General features: G+C 43.3%; 1 protein-coding gene across 1 annotated transcript in view; it reads left to right on the top strand.

Annotated features, from left to right (window-relative positions):
- DGKI (diacylglycerol kinase iota) overlaps positions 1–13843 on the top strand; it is a 293207-nt gene extending 279364 nt beyond the window's left edge. Inside the window, exons 30-33 of the mRNA XM_045001907.1 lie at positions 1523–1643; positions 8111–8147; positions 10238–10337; positions 12007–13843. Coding sequence (XP_044857842.1) covers positions 1523–1643; positions 8111–8147; positions 10238–10337; positions 12007–12123 — 375 coding nt within the window. The 3' untranslated portion in view covers positions 12124–13843. The remainder of the gene's footprint in view (positions 1–1522; positions 1644–8110; positions 8148–10237; positions 10338–12006) is intronic.
- The last annotated feature ends 5224 nt before the right edge of the window (positions 13844–19067 follow it).

Here is a 19067-nt window from a genome sequence, read left to right on the forward strand (position 1 = left end):
GTGCATCAAGACTTTGTCATGACATAATATCCCATTGTCATAATGCAATCTGAACACTGTTTTTAGTAGTGTGTTTTACAAATTCCCAGAGCCTGCAGCAACTTTAAGAAGCAATCACCTGCTCTTTCCTGCCTTCCCAATGCAGGTCTTCCCCTACAATGAGATCCAAGTAGAAAAGTGTGTGTGTGTGTGGGGAATATATGGATAAGGAAGTAGGAGGTACAGCATGTATATCCAATATATGGATAAGGAAGTAGGAGGTACAACAGATCTCTGGCATGTTGGTTTCCTTACAGAGGTTCAGATCTTCTCAGGGCAGCAGTAGGAAAGGCAAGGCAGGAAGATTTTGGGAAAAGACCCCAAACCTAATTCCTAGAAGATACTTCCCATGATATCAGCTGCAAATACATACAAGTGTATTTAGGAATGATCCTTTGGTACTTAGAGCCCCTACTGGCTAAAAATATACATGGGAATATATATGAAAATATAAAGAGCAATTTACTATTTCCCAGCAATATACAGTGTGTACCCAATCTTGAACACATGGGCCATTCACAAATTCATATACAGACTTACAGACTGTAACACTACCACTGTAATAACATGTATTCATACAAACACACAGCGATCCACCCCACTACACATCTGCACAGGGCATGAGCAAGACACCCACATGCACGTAAACTCTGTATCTGAATCTCTGCAGATGGACTTGGGGCATAAAACACCCAAACTACAGCTCCCATAAGACACTGTGTATTTCCAAATACATTTTTTGGGGTTTGGCTCCATTTTGTTTTTTGTTCAGAAAGTTGAAATGTTCCACAGAAAGCAAACACTTTTTGTGAACTGTTTAGTTGAAACCCCAATTTTTCATTAAAATGTACAAACAAAAACCTCAAATAATTTCAACAATTTTTTTTACCAGCCCTACTTGCAAGCAATAATTCATCTACAGTATATCACCAATGATCCACTGCTAAGGAAATGTGATTTGACATTGTTAACTCACTGTGTTGTAAGTCTTGCTAGTTTTAGGTCAAAAGCCTTTGCTGTGCATTGTAAGGGCCTAAAAGTTTGGCTAGTGGTTACCACTGCTCCTTTTTAGCCATCTGCTAGCAACTCTGACAGTTAATCAGGGGCGGCTCCAGGCACCAGCACGCCAAGCGCATGCCTGGGGCGGCAAGCCACGGGGGATGCTCTGCCAGTTGCCGCGAGGGCGGCAGGCAGGTTGCCTTCGGTGGCATGCCTGCGGAGGGTCCGCTGGTCCCGCGGCTTCGGCAGACTTCCGCAGGCGTGCCGCCGAATCTGCGGGACCGGGGACCTCCCGCAGGCGTGCCGCCGAATCTGCGGGACCGGGGACCTCCCGCAGGCAAGCCGCCGAAGGCAGCCTGCCTGCCGTGCTTGGGGCGACAAAATACCTAGAGCCGCCCCTGCAGTTAATTTACCTGCATGTTTATTTACCTGTGCACCTTGTTCTACAGTTTTCTTGTCCTCTTCCTGTGCATTTACATTCCAGTTCATAGAATGCTGTAAGAGAGGAGCTAATCTGTTAATCCAGGGACCTGACCACTGTTCCTTGCTTCACCATGCTGCCAAGACTGGGCACCTTGAAATTGTGAAATACATCTTAGAACATGGTGAGTAATTGTGTGCAAACCCACACGGAATCACATTCCATGAAGTGTCATTGTAGTAGAATAAAAGTTTACTCAGAACCCCTTACCAATCTATCCTCCTGCAGCATGTTGCTATGGATTTGGAAGAAGTGTTGAAGCTGGCCCTAGATAAGGGGGAAAGAGTGGAGAGTATAACAGGACAACTTTGTAGGAGATGCAACATTTTCCTAGATTATAAAACCAGAAGGGACTGTTGTGATCATCTAGTTTGATCTCCTGCATAACACAGGCCATAGGACTTCCCTGAATTCTGTAGTTTCCTTCATTGAGCCCTCTCTCCAGACCGCCTCTCAGAACACACCTGGTCTGTGTACTCATCCCCCCCATCCCTCCCCAATATTTCCCTCAGGCACATCTTGCACGTGTGCATCCCGATTGAATTCCAGCACAGTTAGACTTATGTGAAGACTCAAGATGAAGTAGTAGTTGAAGCTAGCAGGGACGTGAACAGGAAATCCATGAGAAGGAGTCTCCTCAGCTAACAGAGAAAGTGTGAGGAGGCTATGGCAAGATTAAATGAAGACAAATCATAGCATTGAGCAAACACCAGCCGTTTTCACCAGTGTGGCAGGAACCCTCTGAAACCTTTCTAGATCCTCTTCCTCTGGGTGTCTTAGCTGCCTTGTTTGTGTAAGTCTCTGGGGAATCTGACTGGGGATTGGCAATGCACTAATGGAGGTCCACTCACTCTCTCCACTCTGCATCCAAGAAATTAATAAAAGTCATTTATACACAGGACACTTCTCATTCTTTGATAATCTCTCTGAGCCAACTTGCTGAAGGTTCATCCGTGTAATGTTTCTGCTTCTCTATAGTACTTTAAAATGTAGATTGTGACCCCTAGCACCTTATCAGTATTCAGAGCATGAAGTATATTAATCAGTGATTCAGATGTTTTCTGACACTTCCTAATATCTTATGCTTCCCCTGTAAATCATTTTAGCTAATGTCCATCCTTTCTCATGTGAGAAGATACAGGAATGGTTTTTATCCCTGCTGCTGCCTCAATCCCTGCCCAGTCATGTGCCCCTGTAGTGTGTCTGCTGCCTATGCACTCGTGGATATGGCTAATGTTAATGGGAGTCACACTGCAAAATTCCTTCCAGGGCACGCTGCTGAAAATCCAGCACTAAATCTTATAGGGAAAATGTTCGGAATGCTAAAAAGGATTAGACAGAACTTTTAGATTCCTCACATTGAACTAGGGAGGTAAATATAATATGATAAAGAAAAGGCAAATCCAATCCCATGTGCTCAGAGATAGGGGAGGAGGAAAAAGGAAACATTAATGTGAGGAGGCCCTTTGTGATGATGGGCATATGCCATCTTCAAACACACCAGTGTCGTCATGAGGAGAGGCTGTTCCATGTTCTGGATCTGAAACATTTCAGATGTTAAGAAAAAAAGTCTCAAATTAGAAAAATCATAGGCTAGTCATATAAAGATACTGTTATGCAATGCTGCAGTGTACTTATTAGTGCGCTAGAACAATCCGGCATAGTCTCTGGAATGACAATGCAGGTACAAACTCAGTAGGCATCAGAATCACATCTGTTTATTGCTGGAAGACGAGTGTGATGGGGTATGCAGACACCATACTGAGCAAGAGGGGATTAATGAGAGCCTGTGGGCCCAATCAGCCCCATCCTGTTACACCTATGCAAGGTGTCAAGCCTGGAGGAAGGAGATAAAAGAGGAAAAGCCCAGTTCATTGGTGGCTGGCTGAGAGAGGGAGTAGATAACTTGAACTAACCGTGTGAAGAAAGCCCTAGCTGGGGCCAGAGACTGCCTTGAAGCTGCCTGGAAGGAAGAGCCAACTGGGGCTAGAGCCTAACCAGAGACTCCTATGGGTCATAGCCCCCTGGGGAAAGGTGGGACTGGTGCAGGACCTCTGTTTCTTTTGTTTCTCATAAGTGGTTTGGCTCTCATTTGTTTTGGGACCAGCAGAAGAGTCAGCAGGGTAAGAGACTGTGAGGAAGGCCTAGGTACAGGCCACGGTAGAAGCAATCCAGAGACAGCAGTCGATCTCAACAAACAGACCTCATCTGCTTCATACAGGGTCCCTGGCCTGGAACCCAGAGTAGAGGGTAGGCCTGTGTTCCTCTATCAGCCTACCTAGGACAGGGGCATGAACACCCCAGAGCCTATGGCTAACAAGCCCAAAAAGCCTGAAGTTGGGCAGAACCTCTGGTGTGATGCTGCCAGGCCATTGGGCTGTTGGACTCGTGTTTCCCCAGAAGGCCTGGGACTAAAAGTGACCTGGCTGGATGGCCAACTCACAGGAAGAGGTAGACCACCACAGGGCCAGGTCACTGTCGGTGGGGGGCACCAAAGGAGGAGGAGAGCTGCTACACCCTGCCTAGCCAGGAGAGGATGCACGTGCAGTGAATAGACTCTTCTACAAGAGTACAGAAGCAACACTTTGCTGGCTCCTGGCATGGCTGTAACAAAGAAGTTTTCCTCTTTCCCAGAGGCAGGAAAAACAGATACAAAACCCTCAACTTCCTCCCAGAATTCCCAGAGTCAGGGGTCCTTCCCATATGGGTGGAGACACACCCTTTAGAAACTGAGTGTGCCAAGAAATGCCCAATCAGCACAGTTGCTCTGTTACACTACAGAAATAAATCTATGTTAGAAAAGCTAATCTAATCCAGCTGAATTTAACTGGGAAAGGCTTAACCAGTTCTGGTGGGGAAAAATAACCTCCTAAATCTTCATCTATATTTGGAATCAAACCTGACCTTGATTCTTTATGTGGCTGTTCTGAAATATTTACCCTTAACTAATGGGAGGAGAATATGTGCTGGTGATTCTCTTCCCCTTTCCATGGAGCGGCGTAGGATATTTTCTATCTTCTCCCCTATGTTTTCAGGAGAAGGGAGCGGGTCTAGCCACTCATGCAGTGTGTTTTGGTAGATTAGTGAGATGACACTGATAGGTATTGTGTTAACTTTTGTTGAGATGAGGCAGAGCTAGTGGAATGTCACTCAGTATGCTCAGCAGTAGCTGAACATTCCTCAAACTTCAACAGCCTTGCTACCCTCCAGTGGAGTTGTACTCTGAATACACAGAGGGAGCAGATCTATTGAGTAGGAAAGTGCCATTTTTAGTCCTTTTTCAGAGTCGTATCAGTTTACTTTGGTGAGAAGGATACAGTTTTACCACTGTTAGCACTGAAGAGCCAACACAATTCTGGGTGTGTGAGCTGGATTCTATTTTGGCTCACATCATGAACAGAATTATTAGGTAAATTCCAAATATAGGGCCAAATTCTCCTCTAAATGACATGTATGTAATCCCGTTGAAGGCACAGGGATTGCATAACTGTGCTAAGCACATAACTGGAAGAAAGTGAGGTTGCAGTGGTATAACTGAGTGCAGCATTTGACCTGCAAAATCTTTGTTGCAAAATCAGGTACCTAAGCCAGCTAGACCACTATGTGGCTTTGCTATCACAGTTTGAGGCTGACAGATAGAAAATCCATTGTTTTACTTGTAAGCAAATTTTATATGGAAATTATTGAGACACAATAAATATGGAAACCCACAATGTCACTTTTCAAAGTAGAGCCCCACCCTTAAGTCATGGGGGTGACCCTGAGTCAAGTTAAAAAGACATCAACTGTAAAAGATAGTTACTGTTAACCTCTCCCTAGGCTTGAATTTGAAGAGGGAAGGAGTAGCTTTAACAGCCTCAGTTTGAAGGGGTAGGTGCTGCACGTATTGAGGACTTTTAGCCTGCACGGTGCCATAGATTTTGGAAATGTCTTGGAAATGGCCTTGGAAATGTGGTCATTTAGTTTCTTTTCTATTGTAGTGAGCTCACCTAAAGGGCAACTGTTTGCTTTTGAACATCTCACTCCTTGTCCCTCCCCAAAACCCAGACTGCTATGCTTCCTGAGAAATCAGAGAGCGGGTTTGGTGGAGCAAACGGGGGAGGAGGGGAGAGAGGGAGGGAGGAAAAAAGTTAGTCTTTCTGTGTGAAATTACTATCAGACATTAAGGACGGAGAGTGATCTCAGCTGGTCTTCTCCCCAGTGGTTCTTGCTTTTCAGCTCCTTTCAAGTGAACTCCCCCCCGTCCCCTATTTTATTTTCCTGGGCCTTTTTTTATTCCTCCACCTCTCAACACATTTCTATCTTTTGTTTTTATTCCCTCCCCCACTGTTTTCCTTGATAGAACTCTCACTCATGCATTTCCCTTCCGGACTTCTACTGGGTTATTTTGTCCTCTCCCTCTCTGTGCCTCAGCCCCCTTTTCTTTCTTTGTCTCTTGTCCCCAGTAAAACAGGCAGCTCCCCACTGGGCCAGGATGACAGTGCTGTTAGCTTTCCCAGTGCCAGCCTTTCCCACATCTGTGCAGCTTTTGTCCTGCACCAGAGGGGGATTTGGAATGGTCGGCTGGCAGCGCCAGGGAGACTGATGTAAAAACGAGGTCCAAAAAGAGGGGCTGGGGAATTAGAAGGAGGGCGTGAGATGGTTTAAGAGAAGCACTGCTGAACATAAATAAGGGCCCAGCTTAATATTATGCATGACTCAGTGCCTCCAGTTTCAGCTGTAAACATAAGAGAACAAAACAACAATCTGGGTACCATATTGTTCTGTGAATTGTATACTACCAGTCTCTGCCCCTCAAGCTGGCTGTGATAGTTGGGATGCTGATAAATAGCTTAGTTCAGTGTAATATCATATAAACCCCCTTCCCTAAGGTGGCAGAACATGTGCTGGCTTTCTTATTTGTATATTTTTAGAATGCTTTTTGAGCCCCTCGCCATCAGCCCCATCCCCCTTCACCCTAATTTCATCCCCTTTCCATCCCAGTCCAATTTTCTCTCCTCCTTGGTCTCCCTGCTTAGCAGGCCTAATCCCCCATCACTTTAACCCAGCTCCTTTGCCACCTCAAACCAATTACCTCATACCTCTTCCCTTTCTCCCCTGATGCCCTAGCCCAGTTTCCCTTTTTACCCTTACTCTATCTACCAAGACACTTTCCACCCCAGACAAACTGTCTTCCTCTCTCCCCACGCCACTCCTCACTCACTCAAAGTTGTCTCCATGCCCAAAAGAAGTGTGTATTTATCTGGGAGTGCCAAAGCTCCAGTTGTGTTTCCCAGCGGGCTACAGTGTATTGTCTAAACCCAGTGGCTGGCAAATGGCAACGTTGGTAAGCTGGAAGAGCATCATTGCCTGAAAAGAACAATCTTTTGACGGACCCTAGATTTTTTTTTCTTAGTTGTCTGATTCTAATGGAATGAGACATTCAAATTTCATGTTCCCGCTTATCGGCATGCAGGGGCTTCAGAGCCTCAAGGAGTTGCCTATTTTCCTCCTTCCTCCATGCTCCTAGGCCCTTCATCATATCTGACTACCTTTCTAGTCAAGGAGGGTTGAATGTGGAACCCATCATTGTTGCTCCTTATTAAAATTAATGCTGTATAGCACTTTGAAAATGTAAAAGTGTTGTGTATGTCTGAAGTATTATTGTTGGACTACAGTGCAGCCTTTCCAAGTAGGAACTGAATGTGCTATGTCTATAGCACCCACTGTCCCTGCTGTGTGGGGAGTGGGCCCCCAAAGCAGCTAATTATGGGAGCGGGTTCCCTAGTAGCTGGTGAAATCTCAGTTGCCATAAATCACCATATGAGGTTCGAGGCCATTGCAGCAGCCAGTGGAACCATTTGAGCACATTGATGGTAACTTGAGGCAAACAGTGAGGCTGCAGGGTTCCTTAAAGATTTATACAGTGTAAGGGTATGGGGAATGGGACCAACCTCTTTTCTTCAATAACTTACCCCATACCCTCCAACCTCCCACAGTGTGAAGCTGGAGGAGGAAGATAGTGGGCCACCTACAATTCCAGGAGACAGCCAGTTGGCTTCCCTCAATGATATTGAAAATGTTTGTTTTTGGGGAGGGGGTGCAGGCCATTGAGTCCTGTTCTCCTCCCTCCCAATACACCCACAGGAAAACAGCAAAAGAGGAAAAGAAGAGGGGTTCTATTTTGTGCTTTTGTAACGAATAGTGTAAAATGTGGTGGTTTCAGATGAGATTTGATGTAAACTTTGCAGGATCATTCAACCTGAAAGTCAAAGTTGAATTTGGGGGATATGAACCCACAGGCAGCGAAACTTCAAAGAAAGGTTCACCATACCCACCTCTAACCAAGCCCACAATATTAGGCACAGTTTTACTGGTTAGAACAATAATCAGCCAATCATAGAACATAAAGCATACCATGTGACATATGTGAGCGAGACAAGCTTTTGAGCTTATCCTCACAGGTCAGTGTAAGCTTGAAAGCTTGTCTCTCTCACCAACAGAAGTTGCTCCAATAAAAGATATTACCTCACCCACCTTGTTTCTCTAATATCCTGGGACCCACATGGCTACAACAACGCTGCATATGACATACGTGACTTTCTTTCACAGGTCCATCGGAGTTACTGGATATGACAGACAGTGAAACGTAAGTGCAGCCCACTTGACACCCACTTCCTTCAATGATTGATTTGTTTCACTTTCCTTCCATTTGTGCTCATTGGAAATCTCTTGGTGCGGTACAAACATTAAAATAAAAATGTGTGAAAATGGCAGACTTCTAAAAAAGGATTCCCAACCCCAATGAGCACCACACCCCTCCTCCCAAGCTCCAAAACAAACTCCATTCTCTCCCCTCATCTCCTAATTGCCCTAATTCTCCTAGAGCAGGGGTTCTCAAACTGGGGGTCATGACCCCTCAAGAGGTTATTATGTGGGGGGGTCACGAGCAGTCAGCATCTACCCCCAAGCCACGCTTCGCCTTCAGCATTTATAATAGTGTTAAATATAAAAAAAAGTGTTTTTAATGTAAAGGGGGGGGTTGCACTCAGAGATTTGCTGTCTGAAAGGGGTCACCAATGCAAAGGTTTGAGAACCACTGTCCTAGAGGAAAACAGGTGAGATTTGCAATGTCCTGACACTGAATCTAGGCACTGAGGGCCCAAGAGGGATAGTAAATTCCAAAGGCAAGAAAGAACTTCTTGCTGACAATGCCCTCCCACAAGCAGAGAAGATTTTTATCTCAAATAGTCAGAACCCAAACCATTTTGGACTTTATAGGGTTAAGCCACAGCTGCTCTATGATTAGAGTGATCAGATGTCCTGATTTTATAGGGACAGTCCCAATATTTTGGACTTTGTCTTATATAGGTGCCTATTACCCCCACCCCCACCCCGTCCTGATTTTTCACACTTGCTATCTAGTCACCCTATCTATGACCCCTTTGCACCATCTGTACTGAGCTGCCACAAAAGGGCCATAATAGTGTAAGCATAGCCTTGTCACAGGGGCGCCAGTGCCCTGCAAAGAACCAGCTCTGCCCCATCTCCACAGAAGCCTCCACTGCAGGGAGCGTTCCAGAGTACGCTGGAAGAGGGCACGAAGAGGCGTGCGTGGAACATTCCCATGCACCAGTGATTCTGCACCATGCAATGGTGCAAAGGGGCCATTGCAACAGAGGTGCAAGTTAGGGCAGCATCCAGGGCTTCCCTAGCCTTTGCCATAGGTTGAACCATTCACCGTCTAATCCTGAAAACGGGAGTTGCAAACCACTTCCCTTCTGTCCCTGCAGTAGCTCTAGCACCAGCACAGGCATGAATTTGTCCCTTAGTTCTCAGCTGGAAATCAGTTGGTATCTAGTGCTGCATCTTTGGTTCAAATCCCAGCTAGGAGAGATTTGTCACACTGGTGCCCAGTTAATGTTTCAACTTGCCCCGCTCCATGTGTTGAGTCTGAAATTCCTTTGAACACACATACACCTGCTGGCTTGGTAAATGTGTGAAATCTGCCCTGCTAGAGCATAGTTCTTGGCATTCATTTTTTATAGATGTATAGTGGCACCCTCTGGTTGATATTGCCACTAACAAAGCCTCCCTCCACTCCCACCCAGAGCACACATTCTCCTCCTCTTCCTCATCATATGAGGAAGATTACTTCAACTTCAGTGGCATTGTGAGACTGTCTCTGCGTCCTGTGAAAATCAGAATAGTTTAGAGCTTTAAAGTGAATGGCGATCTCCAGCTGTGGAGGACTAGAACACTAACTCACTAATGGAGGTCGGGAAGAGGTGGGGATCTGGGCTCAGGCAACAATATGGTGCAAGCGCTGACTTTGGCAGGCAGGAGTTTTGACTTCCATGTATCTGTCCCTGCTTGCAGGAGCCAAAGTGTCATAATATTTAGTTTGGGTAGGAAATAATAGAAAAAAATCACCACTGTTTACCCTACAGTGAATTAACAGAAAGGCAGCTAACTTGCTCTTCCAGCAGCCAGAAGAATGTGGTGATCTGTTTCTGTAAGAGTACTAATAGGAAGGAAATATATGAAGGCAACAGTTCCTGTTCCCTTCCCCACCCACCCGGATGTCATATGTGTATTATAAGCTGCTCTACTGATCCAGAGGGTATGCAAGCTGAGGGAGAAAGTGTACGTCTATGCCAAGGATAACAGAAGAGATCTTCACAAAAATGCTGCATTTTTCATTTTAACTTACGGCTAGTTTCCTCTGCTTTGGTTTAGGGGTGAGACAGCGTTGCACAAGGCAGCCTGCCAGCGCCATCGTGGCATCTGCCAGCTCTTGGTGGATGCGGGAGCGTCTCTAAGAAATACAGATTCCAAGGTAACCAAACCAAATCAACCAATTATAAAACCCTTTAGATGAGTGAGACCAATCAGCATCTGTCTGCATTATTGAGGCCCTCTGTATGTTCCAAAAGCATTTCTTTTCAAACAAGTCATTTTATTTAGAAAAATGTCTTGATTTAAACAAACACAAGAGACCCCAGTTAAGTCCGCAACCTGGGTCATCTTTGCCATAGTGATAACCTGTCCTGAAACTGTTTTCTCAAATGGAGTGTCAGTGAGGCATCTCCAGGGCAGAGTAGTATCATCACTGGGCATTGTAAAAAGAGATGTAGGGGTCACTGATTAGGAATCCTAGTTTGGTTCGATGGTGACTATGCAGTGTTGTGGTTGTGATCTAGTTATTTTGTGGGGATGGCTAACCCCCTTCTGTGTCCCTACTTTCCATTTTGTCCACTCATGCAAGGCCAACCACAATCTCCCCCACCCTCTTAGCGTAAACTCAAAATTGAACAGACCTAATGAGACTATCTGAGCATGAGGAAAACATATGGGCAAAATTAGAGGCTAGGAACATTCAGCCATTGTGTCAGTCTGATTGACTGAACATCCACAAGAAGTTCACAAACATAAATAAACTTGAGCATGGACAGGGAGGGGCCACTGCCACATTACACTAAGTACCAGGGTTTCTAATCACCCCAGCTGACCTGTCTGCAGGGGACCACAATCACCTTGGGAGGTGCTACATAAGCTGCCCTTCTGGCAAGAAGTTGGTAAAAGCAGACAACCTATGGGTAATGGTTGAAAGGTGTGATAAAAAGGCAGTTAAACTTCAGGAATCCAGAATCCAAGGTTTGTTGCTTCTCTACAGATAAATGAAGTTTAAAAAACATGATTACCATATTTTGTGGTGCAGAGTAGTCTCTTATGAAGAGAAGGTTCATCTGTTCCCTTTGGACAACAGTACTGAATACTACCGTTAGCAAAGGCTGAAATGCAGACAAGTGGACACTGACTGATTGTCTTTATCAACCCAGGGATATTGATGTTCCTGGGGGGCTGCGATGTTCCTATGTATATTAATGTATTTTCAATATTTTTCAAAGTTTGATGTTCCAGATTCCTGGTTTTAGGTTATAGCAACCTTAAAATAACTTGGTAGCAGTCAGATGCCCTAAAGAGTGATTATCAACTGAGGCCAGCTCAACATGGCTTCTACAGACTCAGCTATTGGGAGCCTTTCTCTCTACACACTTCATAGAGTTGTTGCTTATGGTTTGTATGGGTTTCTTTTCATGCCTCAGCTACAGTACTGTGCAGTATGCACACACAGTATGTCCAGCCATTGGATGGGAACTCTGCTAAATCTATTTTGGTGTCTATATACTATTTGTCAGCGACTGCAAACCACACAGTCTCTTGTAAAGTTGAAGGGTTTATTCAAAATCTGGTAAAGACTTTAAGTAGGAGGAAGCCTGGCAGCAAGACACTAGGAGCTCACTAGTCCCAGGAGCCATGCATATAGTAAAATTAAATAATTCTCATGGAGAACCTTAACTTGACACCAGTCAAGCTGCCTCTTCACATTTCTGCTTCTGAATTTTCTTTCTGTACTTCTAGTGTTACCTTCTGTGGGACATAAATTAATCTTGTCTTTTAAAAATGTATGTGTAAGGCTTTCTATCTGTGTCCCTTCATTGTAGGGTCAGACACCTAGAGACAAGGCTCAGCAAGCTGGGGACTCAGATCTGGCCTCCTACCTGGAGAGTCGTCAGAACTACCAGATGGTTTCCCACGAGGACCTGGAGACTGCAGTTTGATGTCCGTGAAGGGGAAGAGAACCCTAGGAAATAACAAGGCTGCACCTGAGACACTCAGGCATTGTATGAGGAAGAAGCTGATGGAATCAACGTGTCTCTCGCTCTCATGCAAAATATCTGAGGACATGCCACCAGTTTCTAAGGGCTAATGAGTCTTGCCACGGAACTGTTGTGTTCCCATGTGATGGCCCATTGGGGATGAGGTGAAACACTCAAAGGTCTGTGGAATCCATGGACCACGGAAATTTACCCTTACTGCTTCCAGCAAGTAGCATGAACTTCTCCCATGTTCATCTGTACAATTTATTTAAAAAAAAGAAAAAGGGAGGAAAAAACCAAACTAACTTGGGCTAGCTGACTAACACGGCTACCCCTCTGATACAAACTAACTTGGACATTAATAAACCCAACCAACCCCTTCCTCCATTCCTACAGTGCCCTACATTCCTTCCTCTCCCATCCTACTCATTTGTCACCAATTAAATAATATCTGTTATCGCTGTATTAATTCTTCACAAATGGACAGGTGATAGGCAAGACTTTGAGGAGCTCTGGATGCCCTTAGAAAAAAATGACTTTTGAACCTGTTCAGTCCTCACGTACTGTTCCCTCAGAAGTTGAATTCTCAGTGTTGAATTGCCAGGGAGCTTTTTTTCTCTTTTGGAACAAATTCTTTCTACTGCCCTCTTCTATGGGGTGCTGGATCCAGCTAGCTTTACAGCACTGACAAGAGCTAGCCTTCTATCTGTCTCTGAATAGATCTTAAAGGTGTCCTCATGAAATGATATTCGAGTGGAAGGGAGTTGCTGTGTGACATTTTGTGTTGTCTTCTGACAGACCACACAGTAACCTATAAGATGTCTCATGTTGCCACTCTGCTGATAATAACAGACTGATTCTGCTCAGGTCTGAATCCTGTCTATAATTAGCCATTTGGGGCTTCTGTCAAGTTGTGTTTTTAAGATAGGGCGAGATCAGAGTATGATGGATGCAGTTGTGGTTGACTGACTTACTAGCGCTACCACTTTGACTTACTGACTCTTACAGTCATAGAAACCAAATGTAAAGCATCAGCTGTCTGTTGAGGCTTGCTGATATTAACAAGAGGATGAGCACCACATTAGACATTTTTAAAATAATAAAATACAATGAAAACAGATGGGCAGATTCCAAGAGGGATTTGGAACAAAGCTTTAAACGAGAGAGATTATCCTATTCAAAAGAAGACAAATGTCAACCATTAGCCTCTCATTGCTCGCCATAGGGTTAAAAACATATATTGCTTAGCTGTTGTCAGGCAAATAGTCATAGTTTCTTTATTCTGCTCCTTACTTTCCTGACCCAAAGAATACTACCATCAAACAGAGGAATCATCCGCACCCCAAACATACATATACACAGAGTGTTCATGTTAAGGTTTTCTATCACTTAAGGAATTCAGCTGTCAGAATTAAGGGTGCTTGCCCTTTTCCTTAGTCTGACCACCCCCTTGAGAATTGTCAAGGCTCAATCCTGGCATAATAATTCCAACACTGTTTGTAATTGAAAATCCAATTCTCTCTCTCTTTTCACATGCATTTGCAAGGTGTAGGTTTTTGATGGTTGGTGCTAAACAGGATTGGTGTACAGTTTTGAACCCAGGAAAACCCATCAGGTCATTCTTCAGAAAAGTTTTTCTTCCTTTAATAGCCGTTATGGGGATGAAAGTGATTCTGGTGAATTTTTCTCTCCACTTTTTTTTTTTTTTAAACAAGTGAGTCTTTTGGCAGAGGAGGGGGAGCTGAATAATAAGCCTTTTCATTTATCTTGTTTTCAAAGCTCTATTCAATGTGAACAAAATATTGTTCAGTATTTCTTCCGCTGAAAGATTATATTATATTTGTAATCTACAGATCAATGGCGACATGAAATGTATTTTGTCTTATTTTCTCTATTCACTTTATTTTTCTAATTTAAAACTAAAAGATTAAGGCTAAATTCTTCCCTTGGATACTCATTCAGAGGTTTCCATGGAGGGCCAGTGTATACATACAAGGACAGAAAACAGAGTAAAATTTCTCTGTGTGTGAAACTTCCATACAACCTTTCCCTTGTGCTGTCACTGCAGTCCTGGCATTATTTCCCAGCTGTGAGGAAAGGCATGCAGCTTTTTCGCTTTTGGTTGTGCATTCTGTATGTGAGAAATGGAGGAAGTGGGACTGGTACCTTGGGATAAATTCTGACCTGTGCCAAGATACACCTGGGGCATGGGGTCACGATGGTCGGTGAGGTGGTTATAGCTCCCTGATTCTCAAGCTTCCCTGGCCCAGGACCAGACATCAGTTAGAGCAGTTTAATGGCTGCTCTAACTTATGACCGCTTGTTGTGGTCCATAGGGAACCATAGAGTGGCTATGAATTACTATAGCAGGGTTGAGTTCCACCCCTCCCCATCACCGATTTTCCTCTTCTCCCATGATATGCCCTGAGAACTGGGAAAATGGTCGGCATAGCAGCTGGCTTTTTACATCAGTTAGGAATTCCCCTCTGCAGGGAGAATTTTCAACTTGGCATCTGCGGCCAGCTTCTGGCTCCTTTGTGCCATTCATACAGTTTAAAGGAGCTGGATCCCAAATGAGAATCTGGCCTTCTATTTTTCTCCTGCAGCTGGAAAATGATGCTATGACTAGAATGACACCATTGTGCCTCTGGAAAGTTTTTCACTCTGAGAACTCTGTAGGAAGCAGTTACTATATGATGGTGGGGAGGGGGAAACAGCGCTGAAGATGGAACAGAACTTGGTTGTCCACATAGTCAGTGGTCAAGGTGTGCCAATGCACTTCACAAACAACATGTTACATCCTGGGGGAATATTGATTATGTAGCTAAACAGAGCATATATTTATTCTCTGCAATGGCTCTCTCTCAGCCTGGGATATCAGAATCTGTCTCATTGAGAGAGGGAATGTTGGGCTAGGACCCTAGTAGGGATTATTCCTTATTCCTTTCAAAGTGCCACAGGATCCTTGATTCTGGACAGTTATCAGAAGCAAGCAGACTGGGCATCAGTTTAATATTATACATGTGTATAGAACCCTATGAGGGTTTGGGGTCCATCCTAGTACTGCATTGAAGTCTATGCATTGGGCAGTGCCCAAGTTCTAGTGTGGGGCTGGAAACTCACTTAAATTACATTTTAATCATTTTAATTTATTAAAATATCTTTATTGCAGGTATTTTTCCATGGAGCTATTATTTTAGAAGTGTAAAGAATTTAAGGATGATCGACCATTGAGGTAGAATATTTTAGTTAATCTGCTTTATAGGGGTTCTTGATGTAGAATGTAGCAACTCCTGGATTGTTCCATTCTGAGTGCTGCACTGTCCCATTTTTAAAGTGAAACTGAGGGACAGAAAATATTTTTAATGTTAATGAAATAAACAATTTTGTTATTTAACATTAGTTATTTTTGTTATTGCATATTTCAATGTTCTATAAATATATATCTCTGTATACATTATGTGATAAAACATGACAAGGTTCTGGGTAACTATAGCATCCCTCAGGCATTGTTGACCTTGTAGGAAGAAGAAGGCCATGACAAGCAGTAGATTTCAAGGAAATTACAGCTCTTGGTTATAAAATGGAAGTTCAATATAAAATAACCCCTCAGCCCTCTGTATTTAGTGGGTGTTGTACCTATGGGTATAGCATCAGCAATAGTCAGTGAAAATGTCTCTGTAATTGTACAGCTCACTCTGAACAAATTTGTGATAGCCAGGCTAAGCCATCTCACAGTTTGAGATCTGTCTGTCTAGAGTCTTATGCTGATACCCCTCACCTTTGTATCTCCCAAATGTGACAACAACAACAATGGACTCATTCAATATCAATTCACAGTTCCGTTGCCTGGGTTTTGAACTGTTCATGGGCAGTTCTGTAATGCACAAGAAAGGGCCATTAGAGCACCAGATACATAAAGAAAATAGAACAAAATAAATATTTTGTTGCCATTGATCTTCACAATTGTATATGTGTAGCTGGTGCTAATTTGGATGAACAAGTGAGCACACAGTTTTGTGGTGGTATGTTGCATTTAGTTCTGGTATGTTTGGGCTTTTTACTCACCTCTTTTACTCACTTCTCTCTTCAACTTTGCTGTTTCATTGTTACAGTGACATGAATTATAATGAATAGCATGAACACACCAGGGCTCACATAAAGGGTGGCTTGCCAGCTGCTATTTTCTATTCAGCTATCCCAGATGCTGCACTTGGGTGCACCTAGGTGTTGATAGTTCCAGTGTATCAAATTCATAGTGAGAAGAACTGGCAAAAAGTATTAAACGGGCAGGTAAATTCGTAGCCTTAAGCTCCCTGGGGCTTTCACATATGTAATGACACTCAATGAGTATATATGCATGCTGGATATTTGGATGCCTTGAGGACACTTTGAGAAATTCTGTCCAGCAGTCCTGTCCATGCCTCTTGGGCACTGCACTGATAAAATGGTTCCTTTTGCTGATTCCTTTGAAGTTCATAATTTTCTCTTTCCCCATTTTTGCCTCTGGTTTTGGTCAGAATAAAGGGACGTGGCCAAGCACTTTGTAAATTTGATGTTTATGGTTTTACTTTCCATTGTTTGTAACAGCTCCCTTAGCACTTTGGGAATAGCATTTCTTCCTGCATTGTGTTTGACCTTTCCTATTTGTCAAATGGTACATTTCCCTCCTTTTTCTCCGGGAACGCAAGCCAACCTGGCAATAGGTTGTTAACTTCCTTGTTTGTCAAAAGCATCAGCCAGGAGTGTCTTTAGTACTGCAGCATTTCTGGGAACAGTTTGTTAGTAAATTCATGCCTTGCTGGCTGCCTCTGAAGCAACAGAACAAACAATATTACAGGATTGAAACTAGTGGGTGTCTTCTCCTTTTGATTTCTTAGTAATAGACTAGACAATTGCTTTTTAAACACACATTTTAAATCTGGAGGAGCTCCCCACCACACTACAGTGGATTTTAAAGTAGGTCCAATAATGTGTCAAAAATTATTTCACAGTCGCACATCTAAGTCTAGACTTTTAAATGTTAGGAAAAGATTCTTGAGATTCTGTGCTGCAACTCCACCGGGAAGTGCAAATGGAAGGCTCTGCTGAGAATGGGGAAGGGTCTTAAAGGTAGCTTTAAGCTGCTCTTCCATGGCTTCCAGAGTAATTTAGACCAATGACTGGCTATTATGAGTTACAGCACCCTTTCCCTGGTCTGTCTCTGGCTGCTTTGTAGCCTGCAGTTGCTGAGAATTTCTGTAGCTGCATGAACTAGAGGGACTCCCATCCTGCCTCTGGCATGCCTCCTACACTAGGGCTTGTGATGGGGCCTGCAGAGAGAAGCCTATGGCTGTCCTATGCAGTGCATGTGTTAGAGGAATTTTCACCCTGCTGGCTAAGGGTTGCCATAGTGGCAGGAAAAAATCCCTCCCTCAGGCCTGATCCTGCCCCAGGAAAGTAACTGTATTTGACTTCAGTGTGCACAGGATCAAGCCTCTGATGATTAGGCAGACTAAGCGCTGAATAATCTCACTTTATAAAGCAATCAGGTTGCATCTTATATCCAACCTTTTCTATAAACTGATATATTCCAGCCCTTGGTGAAGTCTTTCATTTCTTGCACGGTAAAAAGAGAAGAGTCTTTCCCACAGAGGGCACATATATCCAGCTAGCAAGAGGGAGGGAGGCAAGGAGCCAGCATACTCCTCTTCTATATGTGCTTTAATAATGCCCATCCAGATGCAGCATCTGGAGTCTTTTGAGATGTAAAGGAAGGAAGCCTTTTTAACAAGTGTTCTTTGTTTTAACATGAACACAACAGTAGTTCAGTGAAAGATTTGATTTTTAGCCCACTTAAATGTATCCAATTATGGTTGGACATCCCCCAATCCAAGAGAAGTGTGAACACCTGAAGGCTAGATATTTTTCAAAGAAAAACAGACGCGGCAGAGATAAAATAATGGGAGAACAGAAAATTCACTCTGAAATATTTTCTATAGCAATTGGTTTCCATTTTCTTGCCATCATCTTACAAAGACAGAAGCTGAATGGGGAGCACTGTATTACAATTGTGTAATTATAGTTTATCGATGATTTAGCAGCTCAAACTTTCATATGTACAGTAAGGAGATGTACGTTCTAAAATACAAGAAATAGACACCATTCCTTTAAGTAATATATCACTAATTATATAATTATTATATTAGAGCCAGATTCTGTTATCCTTACTCACATTGAGTAATACCTGATTCCACAATTAGTCCCATCTATGAGAGTACTCAAGGAGTAAAGGTCTACTCAATATGAGTAAGGTATCAATATCTGGCCCTTACACAGCACTGATAATTAAAAAGTACTTAAGAACTAAGAAGTGTCTAATAACAAATTAGTTTAATAGATAAAAATGGGCATCTATTAATTTGCATTAAACACAGAATTTGCAACATTCCAGTGTTCTATGACAAGTGCTGTGACATGCAGCAATAATTTAATTAATATATGAACCTTATTAACACTTAATCCTTAGTATATGCTTAAGGGCATCCTGGTTCTAACTGCCTTAATGTCTGTTAATTATCGTATTTCTCTAGAGCCTTCAGTCTAGAGGGAAGGGGGTTAATGCATTTCTGATTCCCATCTAATCTGTAGGAAATAATGTTCTAGTTACTGAGAAAAACAAGACGTTGTTTACAGAAAATACCAGACATAGGAGTTACTTATCTGGTTACTATGACTCTAATTGACAGTTTCATTTTTTAGGGTGTTTTTTTCCATGGAGTGCTATGATATTTGGGGTAGGGGTGGGAAAAATAGAGCTGAAGTTAAACTCAATACATATTAGGACCCCCTGAAGGATGGATATCTGTTGATGGCCATAGACAATTTTTGTGGGGGGGGGAAGAGGAGTGAGAGTTAAAAAATAC

This window comes from Mauremys mutica, chromosome 1, assembly GCF_020497125.1.
Source record: "Mauremys mutica isolate MM-2020 ecotype Southern chromosome 1, ASM2049712v1, whole genome shotgun sequence".
NCBI classification, from domain to species: Eukaryota; Metazoa; Chordata; order Testudines; family Geoemydidae; genus Mauremys; species Mauremys mutica.